Source organism: Cryptotermes secundus, unplaced genomic scaffold, assembly GCF_002891405.2.
Source record: "Cryptotermes secundus unplaced genomic scaffold, Csec_1.0 scaffold72, whole genome shotgun sequence".
Lineage (NCBI taxonomy): Eukaryota > Metazoa > Arthropoda > Insecta > Blattodea > Kalotermitidae > Cryptotermes > Cryptotermes secundus.
In genome coordinates, this window is record NW_019730103.1 from 28,744 (window position 1) to 45,371 (window position 16,628).

The following is a 16,628-nucleotide window of genomic DNA, read 5'->3' on the forward strand; positions in this document are numbered from 1 at the left end:
TATCCAGCCAATGATCTCATTGGTTTTATTTCTGCAGCTGTTGTCACCAATACGAATGTTGGGATAGCCCTTGCTTTATAACATTTTAGAACCTTATCTTTTCTAATCTTTCTTGATATCTTTTGTTTTGTTGTACTTTAGATCTTTTAAAATCTTATGTTGTTTGATGCTGACATTATTAGACTAATTATAGAATATAATCTAGCACAAATAATTAAATGTTCCATTTGCAGTATTAGAGGTTCTTTCTCTTTGTAGATGTTTTTAAATTATGTTTTTATACAGTATTATTTAGACTGAAGTTTTCTGTCAATAATTTGTCTTCTGAATTAGTAGCTGCACGTTCTCTTTCACAAATGAGAGTGCATTCAGAGGAGTGTCTCCATTAAAATGGTTTATTTAGTTTGACCTGCCATTCTTCAATGACATCTTGTTTATGTGAATTGAATAAAATCGGTGATAAAGGTCACCAATGTGTAACTCATGTGAAATTTCTATAAAAATTTTGTTGTATCTGTATTCTGTATCAGTTTGTTCTGTTGTGTGCTTATAGAACCTTTGTATGATTCCTACTAGATGCAAAGGAATACCTTTCCTAGATAATATTTCCCAAAGTTTTGTCTTCCTCCCTTTTGGGTCTTGTTTTTTCAAATATTTCCTGCCAATACTTCAGTTGATTTCTTGTGGAACTCCAGGTGAGAGAGAGTTGGAAGTTACCGCTGCTAGTTTCAGCAGCTGTTTCTTCAAGTGAAGTTGCACTAAAGAAAGTGTAAAAAATTTGTGTGGAAAAAACAGGAAATTTCCCCTATTCAGGCAGTTTATAACCAAATGAATCCTAGAATGGTATCATGTAGAAATCATGGTCATTTCCATCCCAGAGAGTCCAAATCGTCGTCATTATTATTATCATCATCATCATCTCCGTTGTTGTAATTACCACCAATGTCACTGCCTACCTTTGCATTTGCCTGACTGTTACTAGAATTACAACAACTGTCACTGAAATCACGCCAACATATTTTGGCATCAGGATCAGTACGATGAAATATATCAATGTCAGGATCATGACTTCACTGGAAGACGCCATTGAGATATAACTGTAGAGAAAAGTATATGCAGACCCTTTGAAAAATCTGTTATAAAAGTGACAAACACTTCTCTCTGCTTGGCTGCCATGGCTGCAAGTAAATGATAAACTAAAAATCTCAGTGGTGTGGTTGTTGCTTAATGGTAATCATTTTGCTAGTGAAAAGTGACTGTGGTGTTAGGAATGGAACTTGGATACATGTACAGATGCCACCGTATGGAGCGAAGTGGTTGAGACTTGGACTTCCCAGTGTCACTGCTTCTGTCCCGTGGCCTTCACTAAGAGGCATCTGCTAATTAGCAGTATAAATGGAAAGTTGGAGTCAGATGTGAAGTACAGCATGGGGCAGGAACAAAAAGAACTAATTCATGCAGTACTGGGAAAAAACACAAAAATATTAAAAATATTTTGCATCAAAGTCTTATGTTTGTTCTCCATTTCCATGTTATACATTTTCCAGTTTATTCCAGATAGATTTATACTGATGTTTGTGCTAAATTCATGGGAGCCAAAAGAAATTTTTGTTATGGGCAGTTTTCCTTTTAATACAGGGTTTTGTCTCCATTTTGTATGTAAAGTACGGGCTACTGAACTTTTCAGGCCCTCAGAGCAATGATTACTAATTTTTTAACTGAAGACGAAGACAGAGCCACCTTCTGAAAAATGTATGTTTTTGTACCGGAAGGAGACAGTGTTCAGAGAAAATCCTCCCTTGCGTGTAAGTATTTCCCTTCCCCTGTATAGATGAGTATCCTGTTACATGTGATCAGTATGGAGATTTCTGACTTTGTGTACTGAATTGATGTGCCACAGGTACTTGTAAACAAGTCCATGCCAACTGTAACTCTGAACCCAATCAATCCTCTTCAAGCCCAGCCTGAATACAGGGATGTGCCACAAGTGTACAAGGGTCCTGTACCTTCATACGTAGAGAAAGTGATGGTGTCATCTAATGCAGAGGATGCCTTCTTGATAAAGCTTCTGCTGAGGCAGACTCGCCGCCCAGAGATTGGAGACAAATTCAGTAGCCGACATGGACAGAAAGGAGTCACAGGTAGGTCTCGCCCTGACGTCCTAACCTCTTGTTAACTTCCAGTCACTCACCACTCAACCACACCATCCACCTGTAAGTATTCTAGTCCTTCCAACCTCACCTTCATTTTCCAGCTTAATATCCAAATGCAAAACGTATCTCTGCCCATACTGGCTTTCTTTCATGGGCCATACCAGTCTCCACTAATCAGAACCAGTATTAAGTCTAATCTCAGTTATGAAGGGACTGCTCTGAAGGGGACACGAACCATTAGTTAATAATTTGTATTTTTTGTTTGTGGTTTTCTTTTTTTTTTGCAGACAGTCTCAGAACTTTATGGGCAAAGGTTGTGTATATATATGCATGCTAACTTTCCCTTGGATATCTTGCATTTTTGCAAGCGTATGCACTCAAATTTTATGTTTACATAATTTTGTTTTGCAGGCCTGATAGTGGAACAGGAAGACATGCCTTTTAATGACCAAGGAATTTGTCCTGACATGATTATGAACCCTCATGGCTTTCCTTCACGTATGACAGTGGGGAAACTGATAGAGCTGTTAGCCGGCAAGGCTGGTTTGCTTGAGGGCAAGTTTCATTATGGCACTGGTAGGTAATAATGTGAAAGATCGTAAATGAATAGGACTTCTTTGTTACCTTCGGTGTTCTACTTTTTTTTATCCTGTTTTCAGAAACTCATAGTGCAGCCTAGGGTCACGACATGTCCATATTTTCATGTGACAGTCCTGAAAATGCACTAAGAATCTCGCATCCTGAAACTTGGTGGAAATGTTCCGCAATCAGTCGAATGAACTCTTTCTGCATCAAATCTAAACGGCAGCACTGTTTAGCTGCCACAGTGAGTGCACACTGGAAACTGCAGGCTCTCCCCCCCCACTCCACATTACTAGTTTACTGGCCGTTGTTACTACTGTTACTACTCTACGTTCCCTGGCAGTGAGCAAGCTAAAATTAACCTTGCTCTAGTTTTAAGCTAGATTTTGCGTGTCTTTTTTAAGTTGTGTAATCATTTGACATTTAAGTTTTTACCATTATGTTAGTTCTTACAGGTCAGTGTCATTCTTTCAGAGAAACCTAAGTGAATATGTGTTTTCATAACGAATGGTTAGTAAAATATGTGCTGTTGACACAACTACTTGACGATAACTCAAGGGAATTGTGCAAGGTATATAATAAGTTATTTACCATGTCTCATGAAGAAGAAAATGATATTAAAAAGCATGCTTGTGGAAAACAGACAATGTTTCCATAACAAAGTTGATCAAAATCAGTTGGTATCTACATTTATAACAACTGGCGGAGACAGTAACGCCAATAAAATTATGGCTTCTGAGCTTGCTTAGATATATCATGTTGTAAAGCATGAGTGTTCCTACAGGTCACTTGACTGTGCAATGAAATTAAATGCTTCTGTATTTAATGACAAAATTTCAGAAAAGAATCTTTGTGGCTATTCAAAATCTGAAGCAATCATAACTGAAGTGTTAGTACCAGCTTCTGTAATGGAAATCATAAATAGACGAAATTTAAATATGCTTCAAAGATATGCTAACATGCTTCATTTTTATTCTGTGGTAAGTGACACTTCAAACCATGGTCATACCAGCCTATTCCCAAATGCGTTAAAGTACTGGACACCAAAACTTGGTCCTAGATCTTTATGATAGGTTGCATGAGATGTCAGCTGGGATATCTCAACAAATTTGAAGAGACTCTTGGAAAATTCATTAAGCATTGATAATTGCTGCAGAGACTATGGTAGTGTTTATTTTACAGAACACAGTTCCGTTTTCCAGAAATTAAAACTAAACCCATATATTCAGGGTGCTAATTGTCTTGCACATATTTTGCAAAACTGTACCGAACAAACCAGTGACAAACTGCAGATTGATATTGAAAGTCTTGTTGTAAAGGTATTTGTTCACTTTTCTTCTTCTGCAAAACACACTGAAGAGCTGAAAACAATATTTGACTTTTGTGGTGACGACTACAAAAGAATTTATTGCGTCATGTGGAAACCAAATGTCAAAGTTGCTCACAGTTTTAGTATATTAAGACATACTGCCTTGTAATTCCTGTATGAAGATTGCACTAGTTAATGCATATTAGCATATTTAACAGGGAATTCTGGCAAAACACTTTTAGACTGTAATATTGCTGGAGCTGGGATAGCACGGTCAGTATAGTGACTGACTGTGGGCTGGACGACGTAGGGTCAGAGTTTGAGTCCCAGTAGGGGCAAGATTTTTCTCTTCTCTACATCATCCATATTGGTTCTGGGGCCCACCAAGCCTCCTGTCCAATGACTAACAAGGGCTCTTTCCCTGGGGGTAAGGCAGCAGGGGTGTGAAGCTGACCACTCACCCCCAACTAATACCAAATTCAAGAACATGTCGATCTGTATGTCCACTCCTCCAAATGTCTTCATGGCATAGTGCTTACTTAGTTGAGCACTGGAACAACTTTACCGTTTTACTTTAATACTGCTTTATGAATAAAAATCTGTTGTTTTGAAAGTTAGTTCAGTGTATCCTGTGATGATATCTTTGTGTAGCTTTTGGTGGATCCAAAGTGGCTGATGTGTGTGAAGAATTGGTTCGTCATGGCTTCAATTATCAAGGAAAGGACTTCTTCTACTCAGGAATTACTGGAGAGCCATTACAAGCCTACATCTATTCTGGGCCAGTAAGTTCAGGTTACATTGCTATGTCTATGTAGAAACATATTCCTTGGCCTCAATAAATTGAGTGTAGAAGTTCCAGTTTAGGTCACTTTAACCATTTTACTGGCAAGTAATTAGTGCCTAGCCATTACCTCTACGCTGAGTTAGTTTTGTTATTTTCCTTAATAATGGAAATAAGAGAAATCACATGTAAATCAAACTAACACATACTGATTCTTACCTCATATTATGAAGATGTTTTGGGGATATTTGTGAATATAATTTTTACTGCCCTTTTGATGACCAAGATTATAAATAGAATATCTCTACTGCTAGATGCTGCAATTTCTGAATCCTTCTCCAGATGGCATACAGATGCAGCTGAGGGTCTGACTTCAAGTTCATGAACATGTGTACTAGTTTCAGTTCACTGAAAAAGTTGGTTTTTTGAAGTTAAATTTCTGTAGCATAGTAGATGCCTGTAACTTTGCAGGCTGAACAGTGCGAAGATTAAATTTTTGTATATGGTAAGTAATCAGATGTCTGGCCCAGATAATTTTATTTAGAGAGCTGTTTTTTTATGGAAAAATTAAGTGATGGGTACAAAGATGGAAATGCTTATAGATTTGCTGTTTATCAGTTTCTTCATTCTTCACACACTGCCTCACTTATAGTTCACATATAAGTGGTTTGTCATTGAATGTTGAAGTCTTTTGCTAAAGAAATATTTGGTGCAAATTTTACTGTAAATGTGCATTATGTTATTTTCTGGAATACATTAAACTCTATCATGGATCAGTGACTGGACACAGGTTTCACCTTAGTAATCAGATTCGTTGACCACTTATTACTTTTAACTACAGATAGTTAACAAGTACAATAATACATAGCAGAAGAATGAAAACAGGAGTGTTACTCAGAATGGAATATGTTCTAACTTTTCAGTTATTTATTTTCAGGTTTACTATCAGAAATTAAAGCACATGGTCCAGGACAAAATGCATGCCAGGCCCCGGGGCCCAAGAGCCGTTCTAACAAGGCAACCAACAGAAGGCCGGAGCAGGGAAGGAGGTCTGCGTCTTGGCGAGATGGAACGTGACTGTCTGATTGGTTATGGAGCGAGGTGAGGACTCCTCTTTTGCCAGTTTATTCTTCCCTCTATGTATTCTTTTTATTGTTAGTGGGGTGGGACTGAGGCCACTTCTGGCCTGTTGTACCAGCCCTAGATGATAGGTGAGGGTGATTGTGGAGCAATTGGCGGAATGAAGATTGGCAGGGGAAACCGAAGTACTCGGAGAAAACCTGCCCCAGTGCCACTTTGTCCACCACAAATCCCACTTGACCAAACCTGGGCCGTCGCGGTGGGAAGCCAGCGACTAACCGCTTGAGCTATGGTGCGGCCTTGTAGAGAAGTTACTAATGCATTTTAACATGAATTATAGTAGTTGGCCAACTTAAGAGGTGGCCGTCTTCACAGGTTTCACCAAACTAACATGCTTGAAACTTATTGCAGTATGATGCTTGTGGAGAGACTGATGATTTCCAGTGATGCATTCAATGTGGATGTATGCAATCAGTGCGGGCTGCTGGCATACTCTGGCTGGTGAGTTGTACTGTTATTGATGGATAACCCAGGATGGTTGACATGTCCACAATCTACTATAGTTTTTGTCATAATTTTCTTGTTATGCCAGAGGACTCTTTCATATATTTAAAAATGTCAGCACAGATTTTAAACACTATATGAACCATTAAAATATTGATCTAATGTCCTAAGAAAAAAATGCATGGGAACATTAATCAATATTGTTAACTGCGTGTTTTAAATTTCACTGAATGCAGACACCAAAAATGTTAATTGTCAGTATTATTTTATTATGTACTGCTGCCCAGCAACTAATTCTCTGGATTCAGAGCAGCTAAAAACTGTTGTTCTCTTACTTCTGTATCAGCATGATGAGACTCTCTGTTCAGATTTGTGAGACTTGTCGTTTTCTGAAGTCCCAGTCCCTCAGACACAATGAACCACCATCTATAGTTGTAATACTTTTACAGCCACACATTTCTGTGTTTATTGCTAGGCAACGTATGAATAGTTCTGTGTTCTGTATCCTGTCAAAATGCCAGTTGACTTTCAATGGACTGCTTGATGTTGTATCCCAGAAGACAGAACCACCACTCTGAGAACTTCGGATCATTCAAAGTATGAATAATTGGTCCCTTGTCACAGTGGCCCAGTTTGCACTGTATATTTGCTCAGTTTCTTATGTTTATGTATTGTGATCTTGTTAGTAAAAAGTGGCCAGGGTCCAACAAAGGTCTGTAGAGTCACCGATGAAAGAATAAATAAATGAATGATCTTGTCACTATGATTTCTGTCAAGTTGTGCCTTCTGCTACAGAATACTTGTTGGAATGGTCAGAACTCACCACAGTGCTGAAAATATATAAGACTGTGAGATTAACCTTGTGTTTTATGTGAAATTATTCTGTTTCTCATTCATAACCTGCGGCTGAAAAAGATCAAATGAAAACTCGGAGATGAAAATATGTACGAGGGTCATACTGAAAGTCATGAGCAACAATTTTTTGTAAAGTAACATGCTTTAATATTGACAAACCAAATACACCACCTCAATCTACAGACCTTTCTTTATTTCTCCACATAATTGCCACTTCTTTGTACACATTTCTCCCAGTGTTCTGGGAGTTTGAAAATTCCCCTTCTGTAAAATTCCGTTCCAGCCATCCAGCTGCCTTTAAAGGTGTTGGAGGTGGGAACCTGTTCCACACTCTAGTCTCCATAACTGACCAGGGTGGTTCAGTGAAGTTCAGATGTGGTGATTATGCTTGCCATGGAAAATATTGAAGTTCACCTTCATGCTCTTCAAACCATGACTGAATAGTCTCAGTTGTGTGAATGGGAGCATTGTCATCTTGGAGAAATGCATTGTTGACTTAAAATAACCATACTCTCAGCTGCAAGTAAGAGTTAAGAGCAGCATTATGACAAACATAAAGGCCCCAATTGAATATATTATTTTCTTTTCCAGATGTACATGGGTGGAATTTTCAGTTTGATATAAAATGAAAGTTCATGTTCATTGTTACCACTGCATGAACTTAGATCCAACATTCATTACCTTTATCATCCTGAATATGATTTCAGGTGCCACAGTTGCAGGTCTAGTGGCTCTGTGTCAACCATCACCATACCATATGCTTGCAAACTTCTATTCCAGGAACTGCAGTCCATGAATATTGTACCAAGACTGACACTCAAGAATTACTGTGATTGAACATGACATGCAATTTGTATTTCCTCCTCTATCAGCTGTATGTGATAATTCCTAATAAAACAGTTGTACAGTGATATTAAATACCATACCATAATTTTGACTCCCATTTTCTTTCCATTGTGCATGATACACTTTCTGCAAATATTCTTGTAGCTTTTAATTTTATGACAGAGCTGTGCATAGTGGCAGTGGAAACGGTAGGTTGTTAAAAGTTCTGTTTCTTTGAATGAATAGGGCAGTTGCTTCACTCCAGTTCGTCTCTGTCGGTACAGGGCCCAGTCATAGGCTCCTGTGGACCATGTAATGAACCTTTTGTTTCATAAAAGGCAGGACATTTCTTCACAAGATGAGCTTCTCAATAAGCACTTCACTTCATGAAGTTAATTAGTCAGAAATTATTACTTTAAAACATGCAATTCACCAGTTATTGTTAGGTCTTTAATCAAATAAAGGTGAAGAAGACGGGCAAGGCATTTACCATACATTGGATTGATGAGACAAAAATACAGAATTGGTCATAAAACTTGAAGGGATGAAGCCATTTGGAAGACCTAAGAGTTGATGGGAAGCTAATGTCAAAAGTGGATCTTACAGAAGTAAGAAGGGAAAGTGTGAACTTGATTCATCTGTCTTAAGTGAAGAGACCAGATGTGAGGTCTCCTAAGAGTGGAATGAAGTTTTGTTCCATAAAAGATGGGAAATTTGAGACAAGCTGAACTACTCAAGGGGCACTTTGCTTAAATGACGGAGTAAGCACCACTACAGTACAAGAGGTGAGGGTTGCAAAAGTATGTATAGCTATTGTGGGCGTAGGGGTTGTTAGCCTACCTTCTTACCGATCGTGCTCTCGGCATTGGCATATTTTGTGACAACATATTTGCAGTTGAATGTAGAGGCCGCAAGAATGGTTTCGTGACGTAACGGTGTCAGTATTGCCCGCCAGTAGCATTTTATTGTCTTGTTGAGATCCGTGTGTTTGTGAGTGTTACCGTACATGTTGGCTGCAGTTATTTACGTTTAAGGAGATTCGTATATTAACTTTCTTATTAATAATCTGCGGTATTATTTTAAAGGGTATCTGCCGAAATAACAATTGTGTCTTTGCCTAACAATATCTATAAATGGCCGTGCAATTTCCACTATGCCCAGCATCACTAAAGACTATCCAACATTATTTAAAAACAGCATCTGAGCATGATCAACGAGATCCAGTTATTAGTTACTGGTGTAAGTATTATATGAAAATACTGGTCATGGGGGTATTATGTACAGAAATACTCGCCGAAGTGTAATCCACAATACAGAACATTCATGAATGTTTATTCATCTGACATACACTTCTGCTTTGGCAGTTCCCACTCGTGCATATTACTTCCCGTAAATATTTAACGGCAGTTTCTGTATCGAGACTATATAGTGTCGGGAATATTCGCTAATTGGACTGTGTCTTTTCGCAGAATATTATAAGATAATTTATCAAGTGCATTGTCTTCATGTGCTGTAATAAGACGATATATTACCACAGGCTAGAAAGATTGCCTTGTAGATACAAGGGTATAAAAAAAGGTAAAGTTGCACCTGTATTTAACTCATTAAGCATTATGCCATCAAATGGGTGTATAGATCGATGTATTCATGACCTAGTTTTAATTGGAGGTGAGTGGTTAGCNGAACTGGCTTTTTCAACATGGAGAGGAGAAACATCTTGTCCCTACTGGAACTTGAACTCCAACCCTTCAGCTATCTAGCCTTTGACCAGTCACTGTACTGACCGCGCTGTCCTGGCCCACATGGATGGGACAAGTGTGCTAAATTTTGTGCATGTGGATTAAATTATCATTGGCTCCCAGTAAGTAAATTATACTTAAATTTAGTAATTAAGAAATCTTAACTCCATTTAGCAGAGTCCTTTAGAAACTAAGATGGTTGATCAGCTAGTCAAGAAATTTGTTGCCTTTTATGCTACCTGAAAGTTCATTGCTGTGCTTACAGGAGCTTGCGACTGTACCCTGCTTGAGCCATGTGATTCCAGTTTTCATCCTTACATCCTCTTTCTTCCAATCCATGTTATTATTATCCTTCTATCTGTCTGCATCACCAAAATAGTCTCCTGTCATAGGATTTCAAACTTTTGGCCCAGGAAATTATGCCAAGTGTCACCTCAGTAGTGTGAGGAGGGTGAGAGGTTCAGCATGACTGTATGCTTATAGCAAAATCAAATGATCAGATAAAAACAACCTGGAATATAATAAAATATGAAACAGGAAAATCACATCTGACTGAACAGACACCATCTCTCCTTATAAATGGTGAAGAAGTTAAGGACCCAGGAGAAATTTCAGATGCCTTCAATCCTTTTTTCTAACAATTACAGAAAATCTGAACTTGCATCAAGAAGGGAGAGATAGTGCCATTTCATTTTAAGAGAGGCATTTCCTATAAAATTCCCACGGTATTGTTTACAGGAGTGAATAGGTGAAATTGTGCCTTTTAATTTACTTCTGCTTCATGAATACTGATGATCCAAACAATTACAGATTTCCAGTCTTGGTAGAGTACAGTATTATTATTATACAGTATTATTATACAGTATTATACAGTATTATGAAAAAGTATTTCATCTTGTATTCCTTATGCACCAGTGACCTAGTAGCTTCCCCAGACAGTGTCTCAATTAGTTCGTTTTGCTCTCTCTTGAATTATTAATCTCATCCTGTTATGGGAGACTGCCTCTGTGGTCTAGTGGTCAGAGTTCCTGGCTACAGATCCAGAGGTCTGGGTTGCGATTCACGGCGCTACCAGATTTTCTGAGAAGTTGTTGGTCTGGAACGTGATCCACTCAACCTTATGAGGATAATTGAGGAGCTATTTCAAGGATGTGGCGGCTCCAGTCTAGAAAATCAAAATTAACCGCCATGGGGATTCGTTGTGCTGATCACGCAGGTGGTAGCTCAGTCGGTATAGTTCGAATGCGGACTAAATCCACGGAGTTAGTTTGTTTGTTTTTTCCTGTTATGGGTCTTAGAGAAACAAACTTTCACCTCAAGAATTAGTTCCTTCATCTCTCCACAACAGTAAGATGGAAGCTGGAAGGGTCATAAGACTGAAGGTGGCTTGTCACATATAGAAGCAGAGGTGGAAGGAAACAACCAGGTTAATAATACATTTTTTCATATAGGTCGCCTTTATGCTCTCCAGATGGGACTGAAGATTGATCGGAAGTCAGATGAAGCAAAAGCACTTTTAACAAGTCTTATGAATTGGTTAGAAACACAGAAAAGGGCATTATTAGACAATGAAGCCATAACACATGAACTTGCAGCCCAAGCCCATATAGAAAATTATGCCTTAAAACTTTTTGTATATGCTGATAGCCAAGACAGAGCTGGAAACTTTGGAAAGTAAGTATTACTTATTAAGGTGCTCTTACAGTGAAAAACCATGTATGTCAACATGAGATGGTGTTTCGTTGTTTTATTATGTAAACAATATTCAATAAATTATCTACCTGTACATGAACTGAACCTCCAAAGATAATGCTTATTTTTAGATCCATTTTTTTTCTCTATGCCATAGGAATGTTGTGAAGGCCTTTTACACTTCTGGAATGTTGTTTGATGTCCTCACAACATTTGGAGAGTTGTCAGAAGAACTTCTTCAAAATAGAAAATATGCCAAATGGAAAGCTGCTTACATTCACAATTGTCTGAAAAATGGCGAGACGCCTGTTCCAGGTCCGCTACAGGAAGAAGATAAACTGGGTGATGGCTCCCAGAATCAAGAAGAAGATTCTGATCCTATGAGTTCTGGACTTCAAGGAGATTATAGAGGAACTGCTGGAACAAGTGGAATAGGTTAGGAATTGCAGTAACGTAGTAATTAATCCTTAAAGCTCCATGGAGCATAGACCTTCTTGAGAAGTTGATAGTCACTCAAATGGCCAAGGAAGTCTCTTGCCTTATGGAGTCTGAAGAATCCTAAATATTTTTTGGGATGTTTAATGATACAGAAACTGTTTCTTTTAAGCTGTATATTTAAGGAGAAGGGAAAAGCACACAGAATTTAGTTAGTTCAGAAAATCTGAAGGGAGACCATTTGAAACTTGGTCATTAATTTTTTTAATTCACTTAGTGGCGGGGGTGGGTGGGGGTTGGAGTCCAACTGGATCCACTTGGCACGGCAGCCACTGATTGGCCTATTGTAACCTGCCCCAGGTGATTATGATGATGGAGAATTTGGTGAATGAAGATTGCAGGGGAAACCGAAGTACTCGGAGAAAACCCGCCCCAGCGCCACTTTGTCCACCACATATCCCACTTGACCAGAACCAGGATCGAACCTTGGCCACCACGGTGGGAAGCCAGTGACTAACCGCTTGAGCTATGGTGCAAACTTGGTCATAGAGTGAATGATATTGATATTGTGCCATGTAATCCCGTTGCTAGGCGATGACTGTAAAATAATCAACTAGGCAGCAGCCTGTAAACAGAAACAGAGGAACAGTGTTTCAGAAAGTTAATAGAATTTTCCATCCAGTGTGGCAATAGAGGTCACATCACTTTTATTATTCTTGCCTTACATGTTTTGGTTCAATTAAAACCATCATCAGAGGAACTTTTCATACGGCAGGAGACTCTGTTATTCAAGCTGGTTTGATGTTCACTTTCAGTTGTGTTATTCAAGTAGTCGGAGTGTTATACTGATCACTCACCTCCATCTGGTGCCGAACATTGCTGCACTCCCTTCATGCACATACATGATATGCTGCTTTGTCACATCGGTAGCTTCACAGTGAACCTGTCTTTGATGAATAGGTTGCTCATCATAGATGAAAAGGACATGCACTAGAATCATTTATAAATGACCCACAATACCTGATGAGCCTTTTTTTCATGTAATATATATTTATTTTCTCTTGTCTTGATGAAATACATTTATAATAACTTACCAGTCATGTTATTAGTGCTTGAAAATATGAATCAGTTATCAGATGTGGTTAAGGTGAACAAGGTTCAGAACAGGTGTACAAAATATTATATTTTTTCCAGGTTTTGTACATCCTCAGAATCCCCCAAGTGGTTTTGATGCACCAATACCAGCTGCATCTAGTATGTATGCCCCCCCTACCACTCCAAGCCATACCCCTAGTTATCCTCATGGCTTCAGTCCGTATAACCCTCCAGCCACAGCTGCAGTACCAAATGATGGAGGAATTCATTCAGTATCTAGCTTTGGAAATGAAGGCTCAAGTTTGGAAGGTACTGTGTCACTTTATTAATGGTTTAAACTTAGAGAAAACGTTCAACTGCAGTGTGATGCATGCAGAGGAAGTAAAATTATTGGTTCATTTGCAACATTTGACAGCTACATGACAGTGGAGGTTGGTGAAATGGTGATATTCTATTGATATTTTGGTAACGTTTTAGTCAAATTATTAGTTGATTTGCATAATTTGGCAAGTCCAGGACTGAGAAGATTCGTGTGTTATTATTATTGTGCTTGGTGTTTTTATTAACATGCTAATCCTGTATATAGAAATTTTTCACATTTAATCTGGAATGGAACTAAGTAGGGTTTTCCTGTCTATTGAAGATGGAGGCTACATTTCCCTCCAGAATGTTGCTAAGCACCGCCGACACTACATAGTAATGCAACCCAGATCACAGTCCAAACTTCAACATACTGGTGTTGACTTAAATAATATTTCATACATAATGTGTAAGAATGTTTATAGTTTATTTTCATGTAAAATTTCATGTTCGTAACCCTAATGCATCATAGTTATAGGTGTTAAGTTGAAAGCCAAACTAAAATTTCACATGGCTGCCATGTTGTTGATTCGCTTTCTATGAATAACAAAATCCGTAATGAAAGTTTCATGTTTTTCAAAGATCTGTTACCATGATTGTTAGTTGGTATATCAGTGGGCTGTGGGCCGGATGGTTGGGGTTTGATTCCTGGTAGGTTTCTCTTGTCAGTAGCATGCAGACCATCTCTCGAGCCCACCTACCTTCCTCTCCAGTGGGTAATGGGGGGAATTTATTTGGGGTAGCAGCTGGGCATGAAGTTGACGGTGGACCTATACCTATACTCCCCCAGATGTCTTCATGGCGTAGTGGTTAATTAATTAGTTATCACAGGGACAACTTCACCCTTCTTTTTACCTCTTACGGTGCTTAATTTTAAGGCCCCGTATCAAGTGACACTAACATTGCTTCCACTTCACAGGTTTATGGTCTGCTGTGTTGGTATTACTGATTGTAGGAAGTTAAAGCATACAACGTTGGTGCAACCTCCATTGGAATAACGTTCATACCAATTTTTTTTAAATCAGTCATTTGATTCAAACGTTGAAGGAGCATGATTGTTTCATAAGCCTGTCACCCCATTAAGGAAAGCAGGTGGAAGAAGTACGATAATTGTGTATTATGGAAGGAGTAAGTGGCCTGTTTGTGGAAGATTCTGTATGTAAGAGTGAACCAATCAGTCAGTGATTCTTGTGTGGCCGCGCCATAGCTCAAGCAGCTAGTCGCTGGCTTCCCACCTCGTTGGCCTGGGTCAAGTGGGATTTGTGGTGGACAGAGTGGCACTAGGGCAGGTTTTCTTTGAGTACTTCAGTTTCCCCTGCCAATCTTCATTCCACCAAATTCTCCATCATCACAATCACCTGGGGTGGGTACAGTAGGCCAATCAGTGGCCGCCGTGCTGAGTGGACCCAGTTGGACTCCACCCCCCACTAAGCAAATTTAAAATATTTATAGTGATTCTGGTTCTTTTTATTATTGCAGGAGGAGTTAAACTGAACCCAGAACAAATGAACAAAGCCCAGAAATACTGTAAGTGGGCTGGCAGTGCACTCAACTATGATGATGTTCCCACGGCTATAACAAACTTGCAAAAAGCTTTAACATTGCTTCAAACTGGACAAGATGGTTGAACGTGTAACACATGATATACTGTACAGCATGGCATACTGTGTTATCAGCAGGTTTCATAAATAGTCCTGATGCTTTCACCTGTGTTCAGCACTAAGAAGATTTACTTTTTTATTTATGTTGTGTATATGCCAATATTATTTGTGGTGAGCATTTATTAACTTCAGGATATTTTCATCATTTACAGTGTTGAATATGTCAACTGTGAGAAGTATTTGAAGCAGTTCTCAGGGTGACACGTGATTGTGTATGTATGTATATATATATATGTCATACACTTTAGAAAGGAAACTGTAGGAGTTCATTTTGAATATTAAGTGAGTGGTCCTTAAAATAAACTAATGAAAACAAAACATACTAATTGTAATACTTGTGTAATACCAGAGCCATATATAAAATTTCAAGCATAATAATGAAAAATTCTTTGTTATACCATCAGTTTCCTACACAGTTGAAAGAATCTTGTTTCAATTTTAGGGTTGTTGCAGTTATTCATTGTCTGTACTCAGAGAATTATCTTAATTTATATTATCATGATTGTGGGGTTACCACAAGAAGGTGCATTTTGTATTACTGGGTGAGAGGCACTCTAACCCTTCAGGCAGCATAAGAAACCTTGTGTGTCTCCTGACAGAAGACTGTGGAAGCTGCGCGGACATAGTGTGTCTTGAGAGAAGTCTGTGGAAGCTGCACGGAGATAGTATGTGTTGAGAGAAGACTGTGGAAGCTGCGCGGAGATAGTGTGTGTTGAGAGAAGTCTGTGAAAGCTGCGTGGAGAGAGTGGGTATTGAGAGAACTCTGTGGAAGCTGCGCGGAGACAGTGTGTGTTGAGAGAAGTCTGTGGAAGCTGCTCGGAGACAGTGTGTGTTGAGAGAAGTCTGTGGAAGCTGCTCGGAGACAGTGTGTGTTGAGAGAAGTCTGTGGAAGCTGCGCGGAGACAGTGTGTGTTGAGAGAAGTCTGTGGAAGTTGTGCGCAGACACTGTGTGTTGAGAGAAGTCTGTGGAAGCTGCGCAGAGACAGTGTGTGTTGAGAGAAGTCTGTGGAAGCTGCGCGGAGATAGTGTGTGTTGAGAGAAGTCTGTGGAAGCTGCACGGAGAGAGTGTGTGTTGAGAGAAGTCCGTGTAAGCTGCGTGGAGAGAGTGTGCTGAGAGAAGTGTGTGGATGTTGCACGGAGAGAGTGTGTGCTGAGAGAAGTCTGTGGATGCTGCGCGTAGATAGTATGTGTTGAGAGAAGTCTGTGGAAGCTGCGCAAAGGTAGTGTGTGTTGAGAGACGTTTGTGGAAGTTGCGCGGAGAGAGTGTGTTGAGAGAAGTCTGTGGAAGCTGCGCTGGAGAGTGTGTGTTGAAAGAAGTGTGTGGAAACTGTGAGGAGAGAGTCTGTGATGAGAGAATTCTGTGGAAGTTGCGCGTAGATAGTGTGTGTTGAGAGAAGTCTCTAGAAGTTGCGCGTAGATAGTGTGTGTTGAGAGAAGTCTGTGGAAGCTGCGCGGAGAGAGTGTGTGCTGAGAGAAGTCTGTGGATGCTGCGCAGAGAGAGTGTGTGTTGAGAGAAGTCTGGAAGCTGCGCATAGGGAGTGTGTTGAGAGTAGTGTG

The 16,628-nt window shown here is 39.3% G+C and overlaps 2 protein-coding genes across 2 annotated transcripts in view; both read left to right on the forward strand.

The window, feature by feature from the left end:
* The window catches only part of LOC111866011 (DNA-directed RNA polymerase III subunit RPC2), a gene marked incomplete at its 5' end in the record, with an annotated part of 31,683 nt that extends 23,488 nt beyond the window's left edge, over positions 1-8,195 (forward strand). Inside the window, 6 exon segments of the mRNA XM_023854487.2 lie at positions 1,901-2,141; positions 2,565-2,729; positions 4,696-4,826; positions 5,763-5,926; positions 6,317-6,406; positions 7,972-8,195. Coding sequence (XP_023710255.1) covers positions 1,901-2,141; positions 2,565-2,729; positions 4,696-4,826; positions 5,763-5,926; positions 6,317-6,406; positions 7,972-8,101 — 921 coding nt within the window. The 3' untranslated portion in view covers positions 8,102-8,195.
* Positions 8,196-9,044: 849 nt separating this feature from the next.
* Positions 9,045-15,776, forward strand: LOC111866005 (vacuolar protein sorting-associated protein VTA1 homolog). The gene is made up of 5 exons (XM_023854478.2): positions 9,045-9,328; positions 11,280-11,502; positions 11,678-11,955; positions 13,150-13,359; positions 14,890-15,776. The coding sequence occupies exons 1-5, from the start codon at positions 9,223-9,225 to the stop codon at positions 15,036-15,038; spliced, it is 966 nt and encodes a 321-aa protein (XP_023710246.1). The 5' UTR covers positions 9,045-9,222; the 3' UTR covers positions 15,039-15,776.
* The last annotated feature ends 852 nt before the right edge of the window (positions 15,777-16,628 follow it).